The following is a 19,588-nucleotide window of genomic DNA, read 5'->3' on the forward strand; positions in this document are numbered from 1 at the left end:
ACTGTGGTGCTGCTTTACACAGACAATGCCCAGCAGATGAAAGCAAAGCGGAAAGAGAGTGACACAAAAGAGCAGTAAACATTCATTATACCCTTAGAATTAAGGGCAGCCGCGAGCCCTGTAGTTATAGGCCTAATTCTGTTTGGTGCTTGTGCACAACTGCTGAAGAAGCTGGGGTTCACAACGGACAGATGACAAATACATGAGCTCTATTTCTCACAAAAGGGGGAAAACACCAGTGTTGTATCTTACTTTGGTGCGGAGTTTCAAGATGTAGCACATAAGGGTGGAGATGCAAATATATCCGTGGACCTTAGTGACCCCCTTCTGCCTTTTGTTTTTGTGTCAAGTGTTATTGCACTTTGAAACTGAACACCAGTTCAAACAGAAGGCCATAATTACAGAGTCAACGGGGCCACTGGAGGGGCCTGGGGCAGTGGGAGCACCTCCAGCCATGCAGGTTCTTGTGAAAACAAGACAGAGGCAGTAAAGTGTTGATTAGACTCGCAGACAAAAAGGGAGAAGTGGCACATTCATCAGAAAGGTGTTAGAACAATGGGGCATGTGGGGTATTGGAAGAGACAACCATGGAAGCTTCATATCCTCGTATAATATGTAGTTACATGATTTTTTTTTTTTTTACGAGTCGGTCTCACGTGACGATACAGCCAGAGACTGATAAGAAGTTACAGAGTGAGCTATAGATGTAAACCTGCTTCCAGGAAATAGAAGAAAACTAAATTAAAGGAATCAAAAAGAGCAATGATTATGTGCCAATACTATTTCAAAGCACACAGATGAATAATGATGTCATAAGGTTGCATAATCAACCACATGTATTAGCAAACTGCAACAAAGCGCTAATCAAATAAAGCTTCTCAAGAGCTCAAGGGGGTCACTGACAAAATCAGATCTCCCCACCGTTTCACTCAGCCAGGAAACATACCAGGAGGATTATTTTTCAACATGTGGTTCCCACTTTTACTATCCCCTCTACAGTGAGCTGACTTAGGTCAGCGAAAATTTATAAAATTTATAAAAACGTATGATGCTTAAGATTTCTGAAACAGCTTTGAATCTTGTAATCGTAGGACACATACACATACATATATATATAAACCCTTAGTTTATTATGACAAACTGAAAACAGTGAAAATAAATCAGAAAAAAGTATTTTCCCTTTAAGAATCCCCAGATTGTACTCTTTGTTTACATAACAGAAGTGTCGACCCATTAACATTGGAAGGGGCAGTAGAGTAGAAATGTTACAAATTCGCTTTAATAACTTGTTCACTCAGGAACAAATTAACCGCAAACCACTGTAATGGTGCGATTTAAAAACTTTATATAACAATAAACAGCAATTTTTCACCAGGCAAATGGTATAAAAAACGAGTTTGTAAGACCACCCCCCCTACACAAAGTCAAGAACAAGTGAATGGTACATTCCGGCCCTGCTCTTCGCTGTTTTTGTATCTGCTTTAGAGCGGATTCAACCGCCAAGTAAGTTACATTTCGCAATGTCACGCTAAGGAAGTTTGAAAGCAGTTTGTTCCAAAAAAATCTGGACTGGTGTGAATATCGATACATATGCTGTTACTATATGAAATGTGAGCACTTCGTTTATTTTTAGGGGAGTGCTGGTAATTTGTGAGCCAGTTATTACTGTATAGCTAACGTAACACAGCGAAGCCAGAAGCCTCATGTTTTCGTCAAGCCAAGAGGAGCACTGCGCCCCGTCCAAAGATCCAGTGAAATACGGAGAACTGGTGGTACTGGGGTAAGTTAAGCACTTGTAATGACTATACAATAGTCGTTGTACTTCATAGGCACGAGAAAGAGAAAGCGAGGGTCTATGTTAAAAGTTTCCCAAGAGGGCACTCACTTAGCTAACTTAGCTACGTGACGGCAAGTCATTGAAAACTGTAAATCAGCAGTTCTTTATTTCTGTAAAAAGCATCGGTCCATTTCAACTTAAGCTACATTGCTTATAGTCGTGGTGACCGTCATTTTTAGAAATTTACGAGCTCACGTTACTCCACAAACCAGACACGTGCGCAGTAAGAATTGTGTACATGGTCGTTTTACAGAGTTGGAGTCGACGTTTCGCTCCGTCATAAATATAACAACCTGTGCAGATTAGCGCCGTTCAGAGCAACTTTTGTTACCCGAATGGACAGATCTCATGCTCGGCAGCTCTAACCGGAGCACTTCTCCCTGCCTTGAAGTTGGATTCGTGGGGTTTCTGGAATTCGGAAGTCGTGATGGTCCCCACCCCCAGGCCCCAGGCTCCTTCCTTTTCTGCTAACACAAGCTTAGACCGCACTGACTTCTGTTGGTACGCGCACATTTGACGTGTCCAAAATACATACGTTTCGTCTTTAAACTCAGAGGTCGGTGTGTTTACATTCACCAACCCTGGGATGAAGAATGAGGCATGTAAATAAAGGCCTTTCACATTGATCATTTGCGAAAGACCGTTCCTGGCTCGAGTCAAGCACATACAATTAGACACATATCAGTTGTGTGAGTCATTGGTCAGATGACCCATTTTAAGTAAAGGTGAACAATGAACTGGGCCGTACCACTGTAGGAACTGGTGGTTCTAAAGTGGGGCCAGATACTTCCATGAGGTCCCCAGAAAAATTTGGAATGCTGTAATTTACATGACAAGTTATCACAGTGAAAGAATGCTCAGTCATCGCAGCCCTCAGCTTTATTCTGCCCACTTACAGAACTCAGCAATGCAGTCTTATAGCTGATGACATCATTGAATGAATTTTTTAAAAGGATAAAATGTGAAGCCACTGTCAGGTTGAACAATGTTGTAATGTGTTTATTTTAATGAACAAATCCATGTGTTGACAGATTTTCCTTATACAGTGGGCTGAAAAACCATAGATATATTGTTTTTCCTCTTGTTTCCACTGTACTCCTTTAAAATAAGTCAGCTATTTATGTCATCGTCACAATAGGCGATGAAGATATCCGGCTAAAGTTTGAGAGCGCATCTGATGTCGAAGTTATGACAAGTTGCAGTGGCATGCAAATGTTTATATTACCTCACACGGAAGCTTATTCTAAAATCTTTTATCTTTTATTGACTGGTTAGTCAGGGAACCAAAGAACTGTCAGTGAGTGCATCTGGATCACATCTGGATCTCCATGACAGTCTTGGATGTGCTAATTTTTTCTTTTTCTTTTTTTTTTTTGCAGAGGGGCAAGAAATGTATACATGATCTGAAGGTTTAGAGTAGCATCTTTCTTTTTAAGTAGTTGAATAAGTTACATTTGTGGTCTCCTGAGGCCCATAATTGCATCATCAAACTTCGGTCTCTCTCGACCAGCCTAAAAAATCCACTAATTTCACAAGGATGTGAAACTCTTGCCAAACCCCGGGAAGCTCTAATCACGGTTTAGCACTTTTGCAACAGGAAAACAAATGATCACTCATTTATTATCACAATAAGTGGATTAGTTGTCCATGGTTTGTATCGATACCTTAACCAACACATTTATATTTTTTTTTTAAAAATGACGCCATGCTTAAACTGCATTACTGCACGTCTCGTCTTGCCATGGACTAAAATATGTTACTGCTTTGTTTTCAACATAATTGACAATAATAAGGGTTTCTGCAGTTTAAATCAAACTTTTACGAGGTTCGTTTTAGACACTTGCAGGGAGTTGTGTGAAGGTTATACACAGAGACACAAAGAGTAGTGTTGTTTTGTCGTTATTCTCCACCCGTACATTCACAGCCATATTGCTTATTATAAGGGACAAAAGTAGTGCTGACTGCTTATTACCCCAGACTGAGCATGTGCAATGTTCGAAGCTGGTACTTTTGTTCTCTGTCGCGACACGAAGACACATATGTGAATCAGATGTGACGGGTGTATAATCACTGCCATGACATCACATCCCATTGATAAAACTGATGGTAGGCAAGATAGCTGACAGCATGGAACAAAGCTTGTTTGAGCAGCAGTTCCCTCGGTGGTTTGTTGCCATGACCGTGGTGGCTCTTATTACTTGCATGGCTGCCCTCCATCTCTGCTGGGGTAGATTGGCTTGGTGCTGGTCAGTGAAAGGAGGGAAGTCTAAGGGGGGCTGCATGGGTATCTTGGAAATGAAAGGATGGATTGATCAGGACTAAGTCTTTGCCTTTCCTCAGCTTCCTCTGTTCATTGTGGCTCAGAGACTAGGCCTATTGATTGAACTTTCTACATTTGCCATAAAGAACTGCTCAGTAAAGGAAGTGTACAAATCAACTTATCATTGGTACAGGCTTCCACTGGTTGTTGTGACCCGATTCCTTCCTTAGAAGTCTCTTTCATCAAAGAGGAAGAGCTGTCCCTTTATCTTTAAGGCAGTGACTAAGAATAAGTGTATTTTAGCTGAATCTGACTCAGTTGACTCATGCGCCCTCACTTATGATGCAGTTCTACAGTTTAGATTGACCTACCTGGAAGACTGAAATGGCTGTCATCTCACTTCTGTGGCCCTAAAAGACCACCCATGCCTTCCTGTCATGCTAATGACTGTTACAACTCCTCAGCATATTTCTTCCTCATTCTGTAAACACTCGACGTTCATGTTAACTGAAGAGGTAGGAGGTGCTTTTGGTTCCTTACCGCAACCCTGGAGGGTACGCGATTCGCCAGAGTCTTCTAATCCCCGCTCCTAAGTATTGGAAGGTAAATCCGCTCTCTGTCTGGCACGGGTCAAAAGGGAAAGTGATCACAATTAGTTGGAGTGCTCCTTTAAAGAGTCTGTCTTAGCTAATGTGATGACTGCAGTTCCTGGATGAAATAATGTTGTTTTTCAGATGAATCAACTGAACGAGCGTGTCGCATTACTTGCTGGTTAATTTCTGCAGTAGAATTCAACACGATAAAGGTGCTAGTTTGCATTTCATCTAAGCGTGTGGTTCATGTGAGACATTCAGGCGCAAGGAGGCAGCAAGTAGACAGAGTATAAATCTAAACAATATAGGCCCAGATGGCCTTTATTTAGGAGGGGGGGTCAAGGGTAAGTCTAAGATGACAGTTGTAAAGGGTTTGTACACTGATTAGTGGTTTATTAAAAGAGAGTTCAGTATTCATATCCCATCTGTTTTTTTTTTTGTCTATTTAATTTAGGCTTATCCTCTGTTCTGGGCTTTTTTTTTGTCTTAACCCACTGAAAGAAAACCATTATTTGACAATCAGCATAAGAGCAGTAAAACCTGAAGACTTAGGGTGTTTGCAATGTTTTAAACATATGAAAGACATTGTTATTTTGCCCTTTTACACCTCCGCTCTCTCAGTGTTTTAGATAGAGTTAGTCCACAGAATCGTCCAGTGCCTCTCTGGCTCTCTGTGGGTGGCTTGTCCTGCAGGCCAGCTTTGTGCACTGTCCTGACTGGGACCATGTGTTTCCGTGCCTGGCCAGCCGTGTGGAGACATGGGACAGGTGGACGAGCTTGGGAGGGAGGTAGGGAGGAGCAGAAGGAAGCTCTGTTGCTTTTATGTGAAAACAAAGAGGAGAGCAGTCTGATTGCATTGTGGTCGGTAGAATCTGCTTCCTCTGATGCATCGCTGTGCAAAGCTGAGGCGTGGGATGGAAATATTTTCCGCTGGACAAAGTAGCTGTTTAGTTCTGTGTGGTTACATATGAGGGTGCGACAGAAGGCCTGTGTGTTGGATGGGAGGAAAGCATGGGGTGTCCCAGCTGTATGAACCAGCTGGTGGACAGAGAGAGGAGCAGTCTTACCGGAAGGGGCTTCTCCATTCACAAGGAGCAGCCGAGGCGAGGGTCTCACAAGCAGAATGGAGGGTTGACCTGGAATCTGGCATTCGGTGATTAGGAAACACGGGATTTCAGATGCTTTTCTGATGAGGCTTTGAAATTAGAGCTCTCGGTATCATGCGTTTTGTTTTGAGAAAACGTTCGTGCGAACGAGTTCACCGCCCAGCCTGTGCGTTCCCAAAGTGATAGCAAACCTGACAGGCATCTTAAAATATTCTCCCACCTGGGACCCAGAGCAAAACAACAGCTGCAGTTTACACAGCGCTCGCTCACTGAAATCACCAGCACCAGCGTGCGTTGTGTAATGAAAACATTATCCAAGGTGACGCTTAGATTACTAATATGGTGTATTTGATTGCCAGTGATGTAATGGGTGGAAAAGCTCCCTTTCAAAAGGCAAATGTTTCTAAATCTCCGTGTGTACTTGTTATATGATTACAAGAATTTTGCCTGTAAATCTCATTACACACATCTCTTGTCAGCGACAAAAACTCTTTGCATTTTCATCCAGACAAAAAGCAACGAAAATAACTGTGGATCTGCTGTGCACCCCAACCCTCTCTGTGACAGGTACAATGGCTCCCTGCCCAATGGAGATCGGGGTAGACGAAAAAGCAGATTTGCGCTATACAAGAGGACCAAAGCCAATGGTGTTAAGCCGAGCACGGTGCACATCCTCAACACACCCCAGGATTGCAAGGTATGGAACAAAGGATGAATGAACAACTCAACGAACAGACTCCCAGTGGGAACGAACAACTGTCTGCTTGTCTTTTGATGTATATTTTAGACAAAAATGCACAAGAAAATGTAAAGACGAGCATTTCTCTTAGGTCGCTCTGAATGTTTAAAGTTGATTTGAATTAGATTCAGATTATGAGCGCTGTGAACGGACTCTTGGACCTCTTGGTGATCTCAGTTGCTTTCTGGACGTGCTGCTGAGCATTTAATGTTATTGTTGGCAGACCTCGATGTTGACTTTTAACTGTAGTTTCTTAGCTTTGCCTCATAGCTTCTCTTCGGACCAGGGAGGCCGGCGGAAAACGCCATCTCCAGTGCAACACATTTGGCTTCTTGCATTCCTCCCTTTGATGCCAAAGCAAAACTGCTGAAAAAGGACCTGCTTACCCCTGCACCCTTGGCTATTATTTCAGGTGTTTCTTATTGGTCAAGCTCTTTCGCCCAAGCATCTCTGGTTCAGGTTACTATCACCCTGTGGAACATGACTCCTGGTATCTGCTTAGAGGTTCTACTGTGAAAGAAGTCTCTTAATGGCAAACATAGTGCTTTATTTCAGAGGAATTTGAGCTAAAACTTGGTCTGCAGTGGTTTATTTCATTTTGTAGGCGACATCATAAAAGGGTGTTGCATTGGATGTTGCACAACGCAGCAGTACGTGACATTTGTCCACGGCTGTTTCTGCAATGGGAACCGCTGTCTCCTTCTTCCCCTTTTAACACTGTTCCTCTCTGCCATCCTGGTACCAGGCCTCGGAATAAGGAGGGTAAATTGAGAATTGAGTTGTTGCAGTTGGCCCACACTCCCATCCCTGGCTGTGCACAGAGTCAAAAATAGCTATCCTTAGGAGACAAGCGGGGTGGTGAGTTCAATTTTAGGAGGGATAGCAATTAGATTTATCAAACACTAAAGAAGGTAAATGAAAGAAGCCATTTATCTCCCTGTAGAGGAGACTGTCAGCCCACACTTGCTCCCTCACAGTGCAGCCTACGAATGAACTGAGAGTGATCCGAGGCTGAGAGGGAAGCTCACGTGTCTGTGCACACTCTGGTGTTCATGACAGATAATGAGGAGCTCCCATGATGCCGCTGCCAGCTTTCTATTCAAGCCCTTCTTACTTTGACTCTGTCGTCTCAGGGAGGGGGCGGGTGTTTATTTAAATATATGTCTCTCCGCTCAGAGCGTGCGGGGACTTCTTTTAGCTGTCGAACAGGTGGAGCAAGATTTGTTTGTGGCGACGCAGTCGAGTCAGGACTGCATGGGATGATGACATTTGTCCCCGTCTGTCTCTGATGTTACAGCAGAGCGTGGCAGCTCCGATGACCCATTTTCCCTGGCTCCCTCCCTCTTTCCCGCTTGCACGTGACACAGAAGGGGGATGTTTGGGAAATGGAATTTGCAGATAAGAGCCAGATGATAGTGGCATGTGGTGAAGTGTTGATGAGAGCTTGGCTGTAACACACACTCCCTCGGTGCACTGACTGGCAGTTCAGCTGGTAGGAGAACTTGTGCTAACTGAGGCCAGGGGGCACTTTATCGTCACTGTCATGGGAATGTGACTTTACAGGCGCTTTCTGTTCCTTTTCCAGAAGTTCAGCCACAGTCTGTGTTTAGTTAACGCAATAAAGGAATTTATTTTTTTTTGCTTTAGTTTTAGCCGGGGAAAAAAATGTATAAAGTGACAATTGGCACAATTTCAAGTTTCCTTCCAACAAGCAGTAAAGTTGCTGTTGAATCTCAGGATACGAGTGATTGATTAACTGCCGTGAGTTTTATTTGTAGGGTTGGGTTTTTTCCTTCTCGTGCCTTGTTGTTTTTTTGTGTAGTTCCTGTTGGTGAATCTGTTCAAGCTCCAGTGTTCAATGCCACACAAGAAACAAAACATCAAAGGTTTTCCTCCGACTTCGCTGAAACAAGAAAACCGCCGCTTTGCTCGTCCTGTGCTCACCCGTCGACCTTCAAGGCTGCGAGCTAGTTGTGGTTTAGCATCGTGTCACAGTGTAACGAGTTGCTGTCGTCTTTCAGGCTGTGAACTGTAAAGGCCAACACAGCATCTCCTACACACTGTCCAGGAACCAGACGGTGGTGGTGGAGTACAGCCATGATAAAGACACAGACATGTTTCAGGTAAATGTCAGCTCTGTGAGACTGGTACACACTTTAGCTAACAGTTACTTTTCTTACTCATCCATTCTGATTTTCTGAAGCTGTTTTGTGATCTTCTTTTTTGTTTGTTTGTTCGTTTTCTCCCACATTCGCTGGTCATTCCCCAGAGATATTTGGTGTAGTTCCGTATATGATGATGCAATGATCTCAACCTCACGTTCGTCAGCTGCAATAAGCAATGAAAAAAACAAGTTTAGCCTTGGTTTAACAGACTGAACTTTGGACTTGTTTTGTCTTACTCAACCGTACAATCCTCCAAGGAGCACATGTGCCCCGTCTGCAATGTCAGCGCCACTCGGCCTGTAGCATTAATGTGAATGCACAGTCAGGAGGTGATGACAAGAGGGACACGTGCCTCGCATTCAGCCCCATATTGTGTCCATGTGGTGTTTAACAACAGTGGAAACAAAGGCTCAGCAGAGAGGAAAGAGTTGTTCTAAAAGCAGGACTGTGGGACATTTTCAGTTGAGAAACAAAATGGGGAAATGAAAGAGGAAATATATTTTGTGTTGTTTTTTAATCAGCTTGTCAACCTGTTTCCTTAATGTATGTATCTACCAACCTACTTCCAAACAAGTTGTGAGACTGTATCATCAAAATGAAATCAGAATACAGTGATTTGCACATCCTTTGTGTTTTATATTTGTTTCTCAGCAAAGATTTTGAATTTGAACAACAAACGGTCCGTTTTCTACAGTTAAACAACTGGTTATGAAAAAGAACGTCCTAGAGAGGGGTTCGCTACATGATGGGGGCTTTAATATAGTCCTTTCATAATGGAACCACCCAGAAAAAAACCTTGAAATGAACTATTTTATGTTTTGCATTCGCTACTATTTCGTGAGATGTCGCTGAAATTGATCGTGAGGTAACTAAGACCGAAAAGAAATCAAAAATGTATATAAGCAGGCAGAAGTGCTGCAGGCTCGCATGATCTGGAGGCAGAAAAACTGTCCTTAGAACAGATGAATCAAAACCTTGAATTCCTTATGGAATGATGGATCCCACATCCATAAAACCACTAAATAAATGTGTTGTCAGCTCTCCCCAACACTTATTTCAACAGAACAATCCCAAACCACATTCTGAATGTAGCCCAGGTGCTAAAATTGATCTGAATGCAGTCTAGAGCCGTCAAATATGACTTGAAATCATTTGAAATTGGTTGTGAGCCTTGAATCAGGCTAAACTTTTCCCAATGTAGTTCAGATGTTAGCAGGCAGTGACGATAACTGCCCCATATCTATGTCTGTAATTAGTCAATATAACGAAATCGCACCATGTGGAGTAATTACTGAATCGTGTCTTTGGGTTTTTTTGGGTCCAGATTGGACGTTCCACTGAGAGTCCCATAGATTTTGTTGTGACTGACACGATAGCAGGAGGCCACGAGGGAGAGGATACCCCAATCACACAGAGCACCATCTCCCGCTTTGCCTGCCGAGTTGTCTGTGAACGCCACCCGCCCTTCACTGCTCGCATCTATGCAGCCGGCTTCGACTCATCTAAAAACATCTTCCTTGGGGTAATTACTAGCCAGTGTACCATCGTGGTTCTACAGTATCTCTACTTAGGCTGTCTTTTAAGATTTGAGATTACATGTTTAGTTTTAGAGCTTTTTAGATCTTTTTCTTTGTCGTGTCAAAAGTGGAAACGTCCGTTTGCATCACCGTCAACTTTGCCTTGTGTTGGCCACAGGAAAAAGCTGCAAAATGGAAAAACCCCGACGGTCACATGGACGGCCTAACAACCAACGGGGTGCTGGTGATGCACCCTAAGGGGGGGTTCATGGAAGAGTCCAAGCCTGGCGTTTGGAGAGAGATTTCTGTGTGTGGGGACGTCTACACACTGAGAGAGACCCGCTCAGCACAGACCCCAGGAAAACTGGTCAGTATCTTCCAGCGTGCAGCATGTCTGAAAACTGTACCAGTGTTTCACATCTTAACTATCCACTTTGCACCAGCAGTTCTTTGTTCATTGTTCTCAGTTTGTAAGTAAATGCATTTCTGCTGAATCACTCTTCACAGGTGGAGAATGAGAGTAACATACTGCAGGACGGCTCCCTCGTGGATCTGTGTGGCGCCACTCTGCTGTGGCGCACCGCAGAGGGCCTCTTTCACACTCCCACCCAGAAGCACCTGGAGGCTCTCAGGCAGGAGATCAATGCAGCACGTCCTCAGTGCCCTGTAGGTCTCAATACCCTTGCCTTTCCCAGCATGCAACGCAGTCGTGCCCTCTCATCGCTTGAGGACAAGCAGCCTTGGGTTTACTTGGCATGTGGCCATGTGCACGGTTACCACAACTGGGGCCACCGTTCAGAGCAGGAGCCCAACACCCAGCGAGAGTGTCCCATGTGCCGCGTGGTGGGGCCCTACGTTCCGCTGTGGCTGGGCTGTGAGCCAGCCTTCTACGTGGACACAGGTGCACCCACACACGCCTTTGTGCCGTGCGGACACGTGTGCTCAGAGAAGTCGGTCAAGTACTGGCTGGAGATCCCTCTGCCCCACGGCACCCACGCCTTCCACGCCGCCTGCCCTTTCTGCGCCTCCCAGCTCAGCCTCACTCAGGGCTGTTCCAAGCTAATCTTCCAGGGCCCCGTGGACTGAGCTGCAGGGACCTGCTCCAGCAATGAGGAGCAAACGGGAATAACAACATGCTGTGAAACTATTCAGATTATTTGTGCTTTCTTTTGTTCGTGTAAGCCAGCCATGGAATGGATTCAGTCTAAGTTCTGGTCATTTGCTGTGGATTCGACACAACAGAGAGCCATTACAGATTGTTCAGGGGCCTTTTTTTTTTTGGATTTACAGAGTTGTGGAGCACATTGAACCTCAAATACCTGACTCCTCCAGAATGAAATACTGTTTCAGCTGTCCTAACCAGCCAGGACTCCAGCATTGGGCTGTGTAACCTACAATACCTGCTGGCTTTTCACCAGAGTGCTGTGAAAGTAAGGTTGAAGGAGGAATCGACTGAATTATCTTATGAATCAGAGTGAAGGAAAAAAAATGGAGCTGGTGTAGCTGGGTCTGTTGGGAAAGAAAACGCGGAGAGGATGTATGGTTCAGTTCCTAACAGACCACGGACAAAGTTTTTACAGAGCCAGACAGCTGGACTGTTGGCTGGGAGAAAAGCCAGGAGGAACTTGGGTTTTAGTAACGGCTAAATTGTTGAATGCTCCCCATCGGCCTTTTGGCTGTCAACTCTCAAAGGCATCCAAATCGTGTAGTTCTCTAGAGGTGGCTTCCATTTACCGAGCGGACTTTTGTGTACAGAGATATAATCCAGTGCCTAGAATCCCAGTTAACTGTGGGAATATTTTTCATAAATGAGCAAAGATATTTTGTTGAAGGTAAAATGAGAGATAGTTTTGCATACAGAAGACATGAGGAGTTGATTGCCCACATGGATTCTGACACAAGTGGTATTTTACTACACTGAGGCCCTTGTACTGTTTTGTAATGCAAATGGTAATATATTTTTCTCCTTCATATATAATGTGTGTGTGAGAATGTTGGAGTGTGCGTGTGATTTTGTGTGTATGTGTGGGGGGGGGGGGAGATGATAGACTGTGTGGGTGCCCTTGGGCGGATCAAATTGCCCTGCATCATTTCACCCCAACCTCCTTTTTTTCGATCTGGCCCACCACGCAGAACGCTAACGGAGACAACACAGGAGCTAAAACAAGGTCGCAGGGTTTCTCAATGAATGTACTGAAATACATGAACTCTCCTCGGTGATGGTGCTCAAATGATATGACCTGCTTGCTTAGTATGGGTTGAGGCCTGCTTGCAGTTAGATACGACACCGGGGCTCTGCAGCCGTGTGCACCAACAACACCTGCTTGTGAGCGAGCGTGTTGGCGTCCCAGCCTCACACACGTGTTCTGTGTTCATTCTGCACTGTTGTTAGCTTTATCCCGCGCTGGGTCTGATCCAATGATTTGTTCGCTGTCAACCCTGGGCACATTCGCAGCAGCATCCAGAGATTATACCAAATATAAGGAGGCGCTGTTTTCTCTCCACACGCAAGATGTAACGGCCACTCTTTCTCCAAAGTGTTTCTGGAAACAAGCCTAAACCCAAACTGCTGCTGTGATGGAATGTTGACAGCTCTGGATTACAGTAAAAGGCTGTTCTGTAGCTCAGTGGGAACAATGATATTCTCTCGCTCCATGCCAAATTTAGTAAGTTCCATTGTGTGTAGATGAGTCAAGTTGTCCACAACAAAGTAGCAGAGGAATCTGGGACAGAATCTGTGCGTTCTTCTGTGAGGATGGCTTACCAGACGGTGTGCATGTGTAGTTTAGTCAGTCCTGCCACTAGTTTATCAAAAACAGCAAAGCATTCAAATTCTGACATTCGGGGGGTAATGTTCCTCATACAGCAGTGGAGTTTTCTTTCATTCAGGTAGCGCTGAGGGGCAGAATCTGCCATGATGAGGGGCTCCTTGACTTGTCAAAAGAGAAGATGAGATTTCAGCAGCAGCGGAGGACTGCTGGGGTGTTTCTCTTTTTGGTTCCCTCCTCAGAGAAACATTCTTTTTTTTTTCCAAAATGTCAACAGCGTCACCCTTCTTCCACACCAATTAGCACCGACTTGATTCCTGCACATTTTATGTAACTGCCACGCGGGGTCATGCACTGAGCCTCTTACTGTACGGTAGCATTCCCTTCTAACACTTTAAGCTCAAACACTGTGCCCGTTGCTTTCGACTGTGTTCTGTAACAGCTGCAGAGTAGCTGCCTCAAACATTCCTCCTTGGTAAACATGGGTGGGGCTCGCAGTGCACCCAAGGGCTTGTTCTATGAAATTGTCTTCTACAGGAGCTCTGTACTCAAGCCATAGAACACACTGATGCTCCCAATGCCTCCTTTGCAGAGAATAAAATATTTTTTTGAAAACACGCTGCTCTGAGTTGATTTCTCTCCTCTGACAGTCGGCTTGTATTTTATACTTGTGGGTAATGCCTTGGGACTCGGGGGCCATTTGATCCACTGATTTAAAAGGCTGTGTGCATTTGAAGAGGATTTGTTGTTTCCTTTTTTCTTTTTTTTTCTCGAGCTTTCGCTTTTGAACTCCAGATGCCTGCTCTGTGTTCACACACCCAACGCAGCGGTAATGTTTAATCATAGTTACACATGTGTTTCATCATTCCTGTGTGTGAGCACTCCCTCCTATCTCGGTTGCTAAAATGACTGAATTCTGATGGCTCCATGAGAGCCGAGATAAGAGCCAATTTTCCTGAAGTCTGTTTTATTCACATTTCATGTTCTGTCTTATCGGGATCATCGACTGCTCGGGTATCAGTATTCAGTGGGTACCTTCTCCCCGAAGCCACAGGAGGGCACTATTTCCTCAACAATGGCGCTGTTGGCACTGCGCCCTGCCCATCAAACCACTGAGCCCGAGGCGTCCTGTAGCTACAGAGCAGAGAAATGAAAGTTTGATGTGTATATGAATTCATCACACAAACGCATGAGAAACAGAATAATCTAAATTGGCACGCCTGTAGATGAATCCAGATCCTGTGTTTGTGCAATTAGGCAAATGGAAGAGAAGCATGTTGGCTATAAATGTGAAGGTCTTACTGATGAATCTCACAGTCTGCATGTCTTTACTGATGCAGCCTAATTAATTATAAAGTGCTTTTATTTCCTATCCGAGTCCTCGCGTGATGCACAAGAAATGCCCGAATATGTGCAGTTGTTTGCAATCTTTCATTTTTTTATTTTTTATATGTATACAAAAAAAGCACGATGATGATGGTGACATTCTCCATCATTTACACGGGACCATGTCTCCTCTATTCTAAGGGCACATGAAAGGGATTGAAACACGTAACGTGTCAGTTAGGCACTGGGAGAGGACTGAAGCTGTGGGATGCCATGCTCCTTAATTAACATTTCCGCAGTGGATGTGAAACGGGTTCATATGTCTGCACACTTGCCTGTTTTTCTGAATGACAGAAGAGACAGCGAAGGTGACAGCATGCTAATTTTGGGATCACTCGGTGGCTCCCCTGCTTTAAGCAGGGCAGGGTTATGCAAATAAAGTGGATCTTTTTTTTTCTTTCTTTCTTTCTTGAACCACTTTGCAGGATGAGAAAGGTTCATGTGCAGCACAGACGCAGCTCTTTATAAATACACAAACCGTGGCTCTCTTATCGCCACTTTCACAGAACATCACAGGATTGCATTTTTCTTTTCCTTTTATCGGAACCATTTTTAAAAATTTTTTGCACAGTGATTGTACTAAAAAGTTTTTCTTTCTATGTTCTGCACACATAGAACGGCTGAACAGCAACAGGCCCATCCCAACCGGCTCATGAGACACACGTTAGTGACATTTGCCTTGAATATTTGCATCTCCTAAATATATTTCAATGTCATTGAAACACTTCAGTGTCATTCTTGAACTCTCTTATATGATAGCAACCTCACTCCAGAATCACAGAAAACTCACACATGGCTGTTTTTGCACCACCTGACTGATGACTCTTTCAACAGCAAAGATGAGTGATAGAAACTCTTGCTTAATAGTGAAATACGAATGATTTCACCCTCTTTATGTCGCTGGTGCAGCATTTGCCGTCACTTGTGTGTTTCCTTGCAGCCCGCTCGCCCTGAGACCGAACATGGGAAATGCCACAGGTGGCTGCAGGCTGTGTGCCAAGCTATCAGTGGGGCACCTTTGCTGGCAAGTTGAAGGCTGTGATATTTACCTCAATTACCCAGCGTGCAACTGAGCCAAATTATATGCAGATCGTCATCTGTAAATAAGAGATAGTGCTGTTCCCCTCCTGTAAAATTAAGCAACGGCACAGGCAACCCTCAGCAGTGCGCACAAGACACATTTGTCTCCCTGGTTTCTTAATAATAATCTTGGCAGTGGAGTTTTTTTTTCTTATCTTCAGGCAAATTGGGCTGCCGCAGCACAGTGGCAAATATTGGACGGTGCTGTTAATTCCTCACTGTTTCAGTCCTGCGCGGTTAGTCACTATTTATTAAGTAGCCCGGTTTCATCACATTGCACTTGTGTTTTACTTCGAGTTGGGTCCATTGTTCTTTTATCTCATCTCAGGGTGAGACACCCCACACACAACTGTACGTTTTTCTTGAAAATCATCACACTTTTGGTATTTTTCGGCTTTAGCTTGCAGCCAGCTCTGTCGCGCTACAATTCAAAGCTGTATGCAGTGCAGTTGGAAGAGGATTATGATTATATCAGGCCTATTTACTATTTCATGTGGCTCTTGATGATACTTTGTACTCAGCCTACTCAGCTTATTACTTTCTCAATGAATAACAAATGAGTTGTCAAATAAAAGGCAAATAAACACAGGCTAAAGAGCGGCTCATTCATTAGAACATATACTGGGGAAAGAGGTTTGGAAAATCAAGCATTAAATTCAAACATTAAAGTGGGGCAGAGTTTGCCTCTTTGAGCACCTCATATCCTTTTTTTCTCTCCTGCTCTTACAGAGGCACATGTGGCGTCTTGCCTACTCATCCAAACAAGAGGACAAATGACTTTAATTACGGAGTAATTGCAGAGTATTGTGTTAATTAAATCTTTATCAGTTCAAGTAAGTGGATTGCTCCCACATGGAAAGCATGCAGCGGCGTGCTGTCTTGCTCTCCCCCCTTCTGCTCTGAAGAAATTTCCAGTCTGAGACTGTGTTTTATTCAGTCTCACCCGACTCTGCGTCTCCCCCACCCCTGGGTCTCACACTGAAATGACTGGGATTAGCATGATTTGGGGAAGGGGGTTGTTTTGCCAACTCTGTCAGTAGCCAGCTGTGTCTTAAAAACACCATAACAAACATGATAGCACCGACGTGAGGGAGTGTCCTCCACTGGAAAATGAGATACAAGATTTATCTTAGGTTCCTGGTGTTTGACAAAATTGAATCCTCTCATTTTAATTGCTCTCGACTAGGTGTGCTGCTCCAGGCGATGGAACCGCGAGCTCTGTATGTCGTCCCTTGTTCTCTACAGACTATTATGTTCCATTGTGCAAAATGCAGATTATGATTTGCCATATCCTTGTCATCTATCTTATTTAGGATCATTTAGGTAGCCACATGTTACAAAGGAACAGCAGTCAGCCCTGTTATTATGTGTGTTTGAGTCCCCTGCTTCTTGTAATGAGAACAGGATCACAGAGAAGAATTAATCTGTCTGAAGACTTATTCACTTGTTCAAGACCTCAATACATGTCCATTTTACAGAATAATAATAGAATGATCATTTACTTAGCACATGTAAAAGCACACAATTGCAGTGCTTCACAGATTATTACACAGATATTTTGCAGTGCAGATATCTTCTTAAATGCACAGTCACCTATGGATTTAAAATTGTAACACATAAGAGACCCTGATCAGATGACCACTGCTGAATAACCCTAGAAAGTGGGCTTGTTTTGTGTTTATGTTTAGTCATTTAGTAAATCTTTTTAACCAATGCAACTTACAAATAAGATAACAACATTCAAGCCGCAGTGTAATACGAAACCCCGGGCTATGCACTGAGCTGTATATCAATATAAATCTATCTACATCACACAGTATAAGTAGAACAACTGCAGTTGTGCAAGTAAGTGTTAGGGTGCTGGTTGCTCACTCAACTATCGTGGAACCACAAATGAGAACTTGTGTGTAGGTTTGGAAGTATCAGACAGTGTTCCTCAGAGGAACAGAGTGGTTAAGAAGGAGCATAAGCCTGTATGACTGAGTTTGCATTGCTGGGTGCAGACCCCACAGTCACTCCGGAGGCAGCCATTAGTGACTTGAATTTCAATCAGGCAGCCATGTGTAGGCAATAAACTTCAGCGTGTAATGGAGTGACATGTGTCTTTTTTGTCTGATTAATAAAACAGACTCACATTCTGGACCATTTGTGGGAGCTTCACTGTGCAAGCTGGGAGATTTGCAAGAAGAGCGTTGCAGTGACAGGAGATAACTACGACTTATACCAAGAGCTGCGTGCCGTACTGAGTCAAGTATGGCCTGATTTCTCCTGCATTTTGGAGTGCAAAGCAACATGACTAAAAGACAGATGCAGCATGATCAGAGGACACTTAAGGCCATCAATCATGATACCTAGTTTTCTTGCAACTCTTGTTGAACAGGGAGGACCAAAAGCTTGTTGGGTCATCTGGTACAGCTGGGTATGATCTGCATAGCAGTGATATGAGAAGCCACATAGGTGGATGACCAGGCCCAAAGAGGTGGTGTATATTACGAAGAGAAGTGGTACTAGTACCGACCCTTGGAGCACCTGGGTAGAGAGGTGATGGGGTACGTGTTTGTCATTGCTGTGAAATTGTGAAAGAACGCCCAGTGAGGTATGATTCAATGTGAGCCAGGGAGTTTTGACAGGACTGACACTGGATGCGAAGGGTGTTTTGTTTGCTTTTTATCACCCCAAATTTGAGGTTTGGACACCTAGCCAGACTTGCAGCTTTCACTTTTAGAAAAACTTCCAGTATGACCTCCTTTGTGAAACTTAAAAAAGAACTACTGTGAACTACTGTGCTTTTGTAGGTGTCGAAGATAAATTTTGCACAACAAAATGATAATCTTGACTGCCTGCAGTTCTAAAATCTGAATGATTCTCGATTTCTGAGGTTAATATTTAGTTTCTAAAAAACATAACAAAAGCCTCTCAATAAAATCTTATTAAGGGAGTTTTTTTTTTCTTGATGAATTCTGAGAGGGGGATTTGGGAGTAAAAGCACATTTTCTTTGGTAGAAAAAAGTGAAACTACCCTTTCACTGAGCTTTGACTGAGTTTAATTATGTGTTAGAATTTCTTTTTTGCATAGATCGATTTACAGATGGGTGACACATTAAAATAAAAAAAGCTGCAATGCATTGTTGGGTCATCATTTTCAGCCAGAGCAGTGTCGGTGCTCATTTACATTCATTCTACAAGTGTGTGGACCACCCATTCTCCAAAAGATTCACAAGATTCATTGTTAAACAGTCCAAAATCTTGCAAAGGTGAGCTCTGATGACTGGAATGGCCAAAGTAAGCAATTGTCATAATTTCCTTATGAATTAGGATTTAACAGTGTCATAGAAAAAAGGAGATCACTTTGGACCAAAAGCATGCCAACACAATGCTTCATCATATAGTTTTTAAAATGTTTGATGCACACTTGATTGCCTTAACTCTTTATAACCCAAGGAGAACCAACTAAACATAGATCCTCCTTTTTAAAGGCACAAGCACTGTGATTTTATATCTCTGACTATCCGCAGTGTTCTTACCATTTAGCAGAGAATGTTTATGGAGTGATGAATGGGTATAATGTGGCTCTGAAGAAGATTCAAAAGGTCTTAACTGGATTACACCTCATTTCAAGGATGCTTAAGGTAAGATTAAAACAGATATGTTGTTAAAGTGAGGAAAATACAAAACCAAATAGACGGAATTTCACTGAGTGGTCTCATAAGCCTCATGCGCTCATGCGTGACTGCTGTTTTCACTTGTAAGGCACAGAGTTAAAAACCATCTGCAACAAAAATACAAGACAATATGTTGATTGTTAGCATAAAAAGATCTCAACAAAGGAGACACATGCACCTTTTGAATAACAGTTTTGCTCCATTGGACCGTCACAATTCACCATTAATGCCCTTTCTTATCTTATGCCACAAATCCCCAGAGCAGGGACATTAAAACTCTCTAATCATACAACAGCACGCAAACACACAGAGAGATAATCACACACTTCACATACAATCTGAAAAGATAACGAATCTAATGCATCTGCTTTTACAGTCAACTTATGTTTGTTAATAGCGTGGTGCCATATGGAATGAGGGCCTCAGAAATGTGGGTAATTCAGCTCTTTGGACAAGCTGTCAATGAAAACCTTGT

At 43.5% G+C, this 19,588-nt stretch overlaps 1 protein-coding gene across 1 annotated transcript; it reads left to right on the top strand.

Moving 5' to 3' along the window:
• Positions 1-1,469: 1,469 nt before the first annotated feature.
• On the top strand, positions 1,470-13,600 carry peli2 (pellino E3 ubiquitin protein ligase family member 2). Its single transcript, XM_072365988.1, has 6 exons — positions 1,470-1,780; positions 6,364-6,493; positions 8,557-8,658; positions 10,025-10,222; positions 10,396-10,584; positions 10,725-13,600. The coding sequence occupies exons 1-6, from the start codon at positions 1,704-1,706 to the stop codon at positions 11,301-11,303; spliced, it is 1,275 nt and encodes a 424-aa protein (XP_072222089.1). The 5' UTR covers positions 1,470-1,703; the 3' UTR covers positions 11,304-13,600.
• The last annotated feature ends 5,988 nt before the right edge of the window (positions 13,601-19,588 follow it).

The sequence above is a fragment of the Leuresthes tenuis genome, unplaced genomic scaffold (genome assembly GCF_036924035.1).
Source record: "Leuresthes tenuis unplaced genomic scaffold, fLeuTen1.0.hap1 SCAF_15, whole genome shotgun sequence".
Lineage (NCBI taxonomy): Eukaryota > Metazoa > Chordata > Actinopteri > Atheriniformes > Atherinopsidae > Leuresthes > Leuresthes tenuis.